We start from the raw sequence: 9,366 nt of genomic DNA on the forward strand, positions 1-9,366 counted from the left end.
GAAAGAAAGAAAGAAAGAAAGAAAGAAAGAAAGAAAGAAAGAAAGAACTAGGGTAGAGAGTAAATTCCAGTAATAGGTAAACACTTCTTTTTTTAATAATTTATGTATTTGTATTTAAGTGTTTGTATTTTATGTGCATTGGTGTTTTGCCTGCACGTATGTTCTTGTGAGGGTGTCAGATCTTGGGGTTACGGACAGCTGTGAGTTGCCATGTGAGTGCTGGGAATTGAATCAGGAAGAGCAGTGCTCTTAACCACTGAGCCATCTCTCCAGCCCCAGGTAAACACTTCTTAATAGCTGGTAGACTGATTTCTGTTTGTTTGTTTGTTTGTTTGTTTGTTTTGGGCTTAGGTTTTCATTTATTCATTTGTTTTTTAAAAGATTGTCCTTTATTAAAATGTAAATTTTGTCATCGAGAAATAAATTTTGACTTCTGGACTTTGCCAACAGCATTTCCCTGTAAATTTCATTTCTAAACATACATAGTACTATTTCTTACCACCTTTATTTTCCATTTTAGGCTGTTATCCAGAAGTTCCTCTACCTAGGTAGGTAGATTTGTGTTTCTGAGCTAAATACAATCTTTTTCTTGGTCAAGACTGTTCGTGGTGCACTACAGTAAATTCTATGCATGTTAACTTGTGTTAATTTTTTTTTCTTAAAAAAAAAACAAAAATCAAAAAACAGTTCTCGGCACTGAGCTTGCATACAATGCATAATGTCTAACAATTCCAAAAACATTTAAGTCTTGAGCTGGGGACTAGAGGAGAAGAGGGAGTCAGGCCAGGTCCTCTTTTGCTCCTTCTGTGCCCCACAACCTTCCTATTCTGAAACAGAACTGAACTCTCAGTCAGAGTTTTCTTGAGAGTCTCCTCTGTCTCCTTTCCCGTTGTGTGAGCTCAGTGCTGGGTGAAGCTGAGCTTCAAGAAGGAACATTGCTCAGACTGCTCATCTCAATGCGCTGACCATGATTCTGGGGAAAGGAAAGCTATGCCTTTCCACCTGGGCCTGGAAACACCCGCCAGCCCCTTCAGCAGGAAGGTCAGGGATGGAGGTTGAGTGAGCTTCATGTGATTTCCACCTTACAAACAGAATGGAGACCCCAATCATCAATGCACTCTTGAATCAAGTCATCCCCAAAAGATTGTAAATAATCTGGGAGAAATAAAGCTTCTACTTTCTTTTTTTTTTTTTTTTTTTTTTTTTGCTTGTGTTTCGTCTTTTTAAAGTGTTTTCCTTAAAATCTCTTTCAAAACAAATCAAGGCAATTACTGACCCAAAAGCACAGTACAAACAACTCTTTGGTTTTTGTTTTTGTTTTCTTTCAGGAGATGACCGAAATATTGAGGAGGTTTATGTAGGTGGAAAGCAGGTGGTTCCATTCTCCAGCTCAGTGTAAGACCCTTCGACATCCATGATGTTCTCCTGGGCTGATGTGGCTCTGCAATCTTCCTTGTGCCCAGGTGCCAGTGAGAAAGTATATTTAAAAAAAAAAAAAGTGTTGTGTTCTTTGGATGACTTCCTGCATCTACTTCCAGTGCTCACTTGGTGAATTGTGTGAAGGAAGCTTCTCGACTCTGGCCGGGGAGTGTTCGTAGTTTCGTGACCATGCCTTCCTCTGGGCTGTTTAGATTTGTATTAAGCTCACGCAGAAGGCAGTGGTAGTAGCCGGCTCTGTGCTTCTAATACTGAAGTAAAACCTTTCCATATAGGGGCATACAGAGTGAAGACATATCCCTATGTGGTTAGACGTTCCGAGCTAATAACTGGGAAAATTAGGAAACTCAGAACAGACCAGTGAGCAGCTTTTTTATGGGAGGGCACAAGCTAGACTGTGAAAAGACACTGGAAAATCACTGATTGTGCTTGGAAATGAAGTTGCTGAGAACGTTCTTGTAAAGAGGGGACTTACTGGAGTTTTAAAACATGCTTCTAGGTTGACTTTCTCTATGGAAATTTGCGCTTCGTGGATTTGCATTTCAGAGGTGTGCTATTGTTATGCTTTGCCTTCTTTGGGGACGAATGTCAGAACCCGAATGCCACATGCTTTTCAAATATAGTTCTGTGCTTCAACGTGTTTGACAGAAGTTGAATATTAAAGATTTAAAGTCTCTTAGGGATAGTATTCATATAGCCACATGGCATAAATAGTTGTGTTTTTGTGTTCTTCAGAGTCACCTTGATTCCTGGCTGTGTGGTGTTATGGTTGCTTCTATTTTATTAGATGAGAAATAAGCCTCATGTACCGCTGCTCTGTAGACTGGTGTCTTCATAAATCGGGGAAGGGCTGTATTCCCCAGAACTGTTAACCCTTACAGGACAGGGTTCTTTTCAATGCTGAATCTGCCCAATGCAATGTATCATCATTGCCACAAAGTTCACCCTCCTTTCAATGTGCTAGAACTTAAAAGGCGTGTTTAAGTTCTTAAAGAACCATCGACAAGTTTCTGTAAGGCCTGTGGATTCAAAGTACTCTGTTTTCTAATGTATCAAATTGTTGCCTTGGTTCCTTAGATTTTTTTTCTGGTATTAAAATGTTAGGATAATGAAAGGATATAGAAATCCATTTAATGTTTATATTAATAAGGTTTCCTTATACTAGACATGGAGCACTATTAAACAAAAGAAGGGATTTTAGCTTTCTGAACATAGTGTCTCTTCTTGTAAGAGAATTAAAAACAGATTATAACTTTATCACAGATCCTTAGAAAACATTGGTATATAAACAAAAACAGGAAACAGGTTTCATTAACATATCATTTTATTTCAGGGTTTAGGTGAGTTTTCGTGTTATCTTACAACTGAAAAACCTTATGAAATAGAATTAAGTCACATTTTCAAGTGTGAGAATACAGTCCCTCTACTGTCCTGTAAATATCAGTTTCACATACCATGCTAACTCGGCAGGATTTGTCCGGATGTATTTTCCTGGTAGAAAGCACTTTTAGATCTGGTTGTGTATACATTACATCTAAAGATGCTACAGATGTTTTTGGTCTTACTTAGTTATATTTTTAAAAGAGACAGTGTTTGTTTTGTGAAATAGAAGTGAATAAATCCAGCTTCCGGTCATCGTCTGAGTGTTCAGTAGATGTTCTAACACACCAGCCACATCAAAACAAGCTGCCATCTCTCCCCTCCCGCACCTCCCATTGAGAGTTGGCAAGTATTTTGTGCTGTCTCTTTTGACTCTTGTCAAAGGAATTTATTTACAGGGTGCCCAACCTGAGTGACGTGGCTGAAGATCTTAGCTGTGTTTGGGGATAGAGCCTTGCCAGCCACAGCTGCTCCTAGCCTTCGCAGGCCCCACACTCCTCTTCCTAAAGTGTGTGCACTTTGATGTTGAGCATCAGCTTTTATTTAAACTTAAGATTCACACTCAGTAATATAAATAAGTGTAATCCAGGAAGCAGGAAGAGCAGTCATATAACACCATCCTGTCAAGCATCCAGATTAGTCCTGATAGTGTGTTGTGAGCCGAATAACTTCTAATAAAAAATAACGTGTTGAAGGATCTACATGTACTTTGATCTCCCTGTACCCCTTATCATTCACGTGTTTTAGCTCCTCGAGTAAAGTGTTCGTGAGTGTTGTTTATGCTTGTTTCAGTGCCCCACACGTGGGGCCAGATGTCCTTCACTTTGAAATCTTGCCTTTGCCTAATGTAGGTTGACATTCCTAATTACAGACAGGCACTATTCCAAGCCTATCCCAGTTGTCACTTTATGTTTGAATGGTTTGCTCTCTTTAGAAGAAAGGAAGAGAGAGAGAAAGAGAGGGGGAAGGAAGGAAGGAAGGAAGGAAAGAATGAAGGAAGGAAGGAAGGAAGGAAGGAAAGAAGGAAAAAAGATAAAAACATTTCCCTTTTTGCTCTATATCATTTGTTTCATTTCTCTAGAATTTTTGATGAACTTCATTGTAAAAGGTTAAAAAGTATTACAAATCATCATGTGTGTTATATTTACAAAGTATTGTTGCAACCAAAACACAAAAGTAGACTAATCAAGTTGAATTTGGTTTTCAAAGGGGGAGGGGAGGCATTGAAAATCAGAGGTAAGGACCTTAGAGGTCATCATAATCTACTGGGCCAAAGAGGCTGGACTCCTCTGCTGTATTACCTTAGCTAGTTTATTACTTGAACTGTCGAAGGCTTTAGCATCCAAGAAGGTATTTACCTTCATGGCAGGGAAAGGCCTTTCTAAGCTAAATCTGTGAACATTAAATATCTTCTTCAGTGAGAAATTTTCAAGTTAAAAAAAAAAAAGGAAATGGTAGGAAACCCCTTCTTCATTGCTTAGCTCTTTTGAAGTATGCCCCTGAATATTCCCTTTGGCAAATGCTCTGAAATCTTACAGAGGAAAACACAATGGATGTGAGATCTAGCAATGTGTTCTGAATATCCAGTCTCTAGCAGATTATTCCTATTTTTAAGTTTGTTCACTTCAGAAGCAGACATATGGAAAGTCTTCAATGCATGCTGGAAAGCACATTGTATCAGTTCCACACACACACACACACACACACACACACACACACACACACACACATATATATATATATATATATATATATATATATATGTGGTAGACAGTGAGAACAAGGCTTCTGGAGCCTGGTGGACATCTTTTAAGGTTGCTGCTGCTGAAATATTCAAAAGAGTTTGTTTGGAAAGAGTTATCTTAACTATTAACAGGTAAAATGAGAAACCATATCATGGGCAAGGACTTGAAATAAGTTGACTTGAAATAAGGGACTCTGTGTATTGTTTTGTTTTATTTAAAGACCGAAAGAGATGTTTGCAATTTCTAATCTACTAGTTGCTGCAGGTATGACTTTGCACATTACACTTTATAATGTCTCGTAAGAAGCCATGAAAACATTTCTAAAGACCTGGGAAGAAGCGGACAGGTGAAAAGTCACTAAGAGAAACTCTTGACATCTGTTACCATGCGTGTTTTCCAGTCTTCCCCCGCCCCACCTTCCTGCCCATCTCCAGCACTGAATGTGAGAGATGAAGTGTTGAAGGGTTAGTTTGTAGACCTAGTCCAAATTTAGTGAAATATAAAAGCCAATGATGAAAGTAAATGTACATTCTGAGCATTTACCAGTCTCCTTGAGTAACCAATCATTGGTAACTTCTATTATTTGGCAGTGACTTTTCTGTCTTTTTCTTACCCATCAGAGAGCATTCCTTATATTATTGTTAACCTCTTGAATGCTGTTCTTAAAAATAGATACATATGTGTGTATGTAGTCAAGGGGGCATCCTTCTTCCCAGTAACTGTATGATTTGCTTATTGTTAATGTACTGTGTGAGCTCCTTTGTGCATCAGGAAAAATAAATAAATGAGATTTTGTGTTTACAGTGGTGCCTGTTGTGTTCGCTGTTTGCTTTTGTGGCAGGTTCTATCAGTATGATGAAGAAGGATGAATCTGATAACACATTTTGCTTTTTTGTGTATAATGGATTAAAACACAGACCATAATATCCAGCTGTAGGTCAACATACATCCTCTCTCATATGATATTCATTATACATGGCCTTTTAAATAAAGCTACTGTGATGGTTCTTCTTTACTGTCAGCTTGTTTGAGTTGATTAGGGGGTTGTGGGAACTGAAATCCAGGAGGGAGTGAGGGAGCCGGAGTCACCCACCAGGTACACCATTGAGACCAGTATTGAGGTACAGATCTATCTTTATTGCTCAGCAGCAAGCTATTTTATAGAGCCTTTGGATGGATGGGGAGTTAACACAAACTCTGGGGTAGTCAACCATCCCACTGTCCCTATGGGGAGGTGCTAGGCCTGCCAGCACCAGAGGGAACTTCTGTGCAGATTGGGGAAACAACCACCACCCTGTTCTGGGACCACTATGAGGCTCTACTAGTTTGCTAGGATCTTCGGTTTTATGTCACACGGTTTGCCAGCAGACACCAGAACTCATGCTATACGGCTGTATGGAAACCTCCCTCATGGGACACAGCACCCACCGGGGATTAGTACAAACAAATTGCAGTTGTGTGTGTGTGTGTGTGTGTGTGTGTGTGTGTGTGTGAAGAAGTGCAAGAGATGATGAGATGAGTAGATTGTGAAGGTTTAAACCTGGAGAATAGTATAATACACCAAAGGATTGAAAGCTCCACCAGAGTATCTAGTGGAACTACAGCAGGTGAGGCCGGGCACAAGGATGTAGACCACTAGACACATGTTATTGGGGATCATGTCTTGCCTTGGCCTCTTTCCTCTTTCTTCCACTATACAATGCCCATCTTTCCATGATGGATTGAAACCTCCGGGACTGTGAGCAGAATAAGCCAGTCCTCTATTAAATTTTTTGTATCAACCAGCATAGCTATCATCATTTTCATCCCTTTGGAATTAGATCACTATGCTTTGGGTTTCAGCATAGTTGACTTTTCTTATTCAAAACATATTTTTTTTAATTTACCTATGTGCAAGTGCCTGTTATATGTATCATTTGTGTGCAGGTGCTTGTGAAGGCCAGAAGGAAATGTCAGATCTCCAGGAACTGGAGAGATAAAAGTGGTTGTGAGCTTTCCGATGTGGGTGCTAGGAATGGATCTCAGGTCCTCTGCAAAAGCAGCAAGTGTTCTTAGTTACTGAGCCATCTCTCCAACCCTGTTCTTCATGCTTTTAAAGTTATAACCCAAAACAAGAAATATACCTTACTTCAAAAATCTGTTCATTGGGATGTAAGAAAGGCAGATCTAAACTGAAGCTGGTAGCTATGAGTACCTACATTTTTTTTATTAATTAAACTTTATTCACTTTGTATCCCCCCATAAGCCCCTCTCTCCTCCCCTCCCGATCTCACCTTCCCTCCCCCTTCTTCATACATGAGCCTCCCCAAGTCCACTGATAGGGGAGATCCTCTTCTCCTTCCTTCTGATCTTAGTCTATCAGATCACATCAGGAGTGGCTGCATTGTCATCTTCTATGGCCTGGTAAGGCTGCCCCTCCCCTTGGGGGGGGGTGATCAAAGAGCAGGCCAATCAGATTATGTCAGAGGCAGTCCCTCTTCCCATTACTATGTAACCAACTTGGATTACTCTGCAATGAAAAACAAGGAAATCATGAAATTTGCAGGTAAATGGTGGGACCTGGAAAGGATCATCCTGAGTGAGCTGTCCCAAAAGCAGAAAGACACACACACATACTCACTTATACAGACATATAACACAGGATAAACCTACTAAAATCTGTACATCTAAAGAAACTAATCAGGAGAGAGGACCCTGACTAAAACGCTCAATCCCCATCCTGAAAAGCAAAGAGGATGGACATCAGAAGAAGAAGAAAACAGGAAACAACCTAGGAGTACCTACATTTTAAAAACTCTGGAAGCTCTCAAATAACATAACAATACATCTTAAAGCCTCGGAAAAAACAGCTAGATGCTGTGGCACAGGAAGGCAGGGAGGCAGAGGCACTTGGATCTCTGTGAGTTCAAGGCCAGCCTGACCTACAAAGCGAGTCCAGGACAGCCAAGGCTACACAGAGAAACGCTGTCTCAAGAAAAAAAGAAGAAAAGAAAAATAAAATAAAATAAAAAAACCACCACGAAGATAGATAGATAGATAATAAATCAAGACTAACAGAATCCTAAAACCATAGAAGGAAAACATAATAAAAATTGGAGTTGAGGTTAATAACCTAGCAACCAAAAAAAAAGGAAGATCAATTAAAGAGTGGATTCTTTAAAAAAGGAAAACAAAAAAAGGAAAAGGTCAAACCCAGAAGAAAGTGAATAAATCAGAAGAAAATTTTTAAAAAATTTTAAAAAGAAAAATGTCAAGTCCTTAGCCAACTCATACGTTAGTTAATAAAATTAGAACTGAAATTGAGATATCACTAAAAACAAAAGGATCATTAGAAATTATCTTGAAAACTTTCATTCTCACAACCTAAATCTAAAAGAAATTGATAAATTTCTAAACACATGTTAACCAGTTGGACCAAGAACATATACTCAATCTAAACAAACAGATGGAAAAAACAAAAAACAACAACAAAAAACCAAAAAGATTGAACAAGAAGTCTCTCATCAGAGAAAATCCCAGGACCAAACACATTCATAGGCAAATTTGACCAAACATTTAAAGAACTATCAATAGCGCTCTTCAAACTATTCTATAAAATAGAAATGTAAGAAACAGAAACTTGTTTTATGACGGAAGATGCACTGTTACAAAGACCAGAAGTATCAATTTACTTGATGAACAAAGATGCAAAAATACTCAATATAATACTGCAAATTTAATTCAACAACATATTAAAACCATGACTAAGTTGGTCTCATACTGGGGAAGCAAGAATGGTTTATTATCCACTAATCAAAGAATCAAGAACAAAAATCATGTCATCTCAATAGATAAATAAAAAAACTTCAGATGAGTTTCAACACTGCCTCACATTAATAACTCTTAAGAAATTAGGAATACGAAAAGCATACAGCAACATAGTAAAGGCCACAGTCATTAATACTATAACTAACATTTTACTGAAGGGGATACTGGAGTGTATTTCCTCTAATATCAGAAACAAGATAGGATGACTAATTTTACCCCTCTTATTAAATATATTGTTGCAGGATATTTAATCCCATTGTGAACCCTGAGACTGTGAACTGTAAAAGTCTGTTTCTTGTTTGGTATGGTTCAGCCCTAAGACACACCTTTAATCCTAGAACTTTCTGTTTATTGTAAACAGGTGATTGTGTTGTGGCTCAGCCTTAGCACACATGTTTTAATCCAAGAGCTTTCTGTACACGGGATTTAATAAAGTTAACCCTAGGTCAACAGGCAGAGCAAGTAACCAAGTGACAAGGATTAACAGAAAGGAGGGACTTTGAAAGAAGAGTATTTTGACATCATGAAGAAGAGTTTTTTCCTGCTGGGCTATCAACTGTGCTAGTAAGCTTTTAGCCCTCCTGGGCTATTGAGTGAGCTAGCAAGCTTTTGGCTGTTGGCCTTTTGATTTTTTTTTTTGGGGGGGGGCATCTTTTAGCTTTGAGCTTTTGGTTTTTGTTTTTGTTTTTCCTTCAAGAGGTGAGCTGAGAAGGAACGACAGCTGGGTGCTTTTTTGCCTCTCTGAGTTAGCAAGTTTTCACCCCAGCATCTGGCTCCTGAGTCTTTATTGGTAAAATTGAATGATTCTGGATTTTCTTTATTAAAACAACAAGATATAAATGGAAATCTTGGCTAGAGTAATAAGGCAAGAAAAATAAAGAGATTCAAATTTGAAAAAGACAAGTCCATTTTCCCCTATTTGTAAATGATATGCTCTTATACTTAAAATACCTTAAAGAGTCTACAAGAAGACTCTTAGATCTGATAAGTGCTTCCA

At 38.6% G+C, this 9,366-nt stretch overlaps 1 protein-coding gene across 1 annotated transcript in view; it reads left to right on the forward strand.

The window, feature by feature from the left end:
* Window positions 1–5,365, forward strand: part of Gda (guanine deaminase) — an 86,449-nt gene extending 81,084 nt beyond the window's left edge. The window contains exons 13-14 of the mRNA XM_055613828.1: window positions 521–548; window positions 1,329–5,365. Coding sequence (XP_055469803.1) covers window positions 521–548; window positions 1,329–1,399 — 99 coding nt within the window. The 3' untranslated portion in view covers window positions 1,400–5,365. The remainder of the gene's footprint in view (window positions 1–520; window positions 549–1,328) is intronic.
* The last annotated feature ends 4,001 nt before the right edge of the window (window positions 5,366–9,366 follow it).

This window comes from Psammomys obesus, unplaced genomic scaffold (assembly GCF_907164565.1).
Source record: "Psammomys obesus unplaced genomic scaffold, mPsaObe1.curated_primary_1811, whole genome shotgun sequence".
Lineage (NCBI taxonomy): Eukaryota > Metazoa > Chordata > Mammalia > Rodentia > Muridae > Psammomys > Psammomys obesus.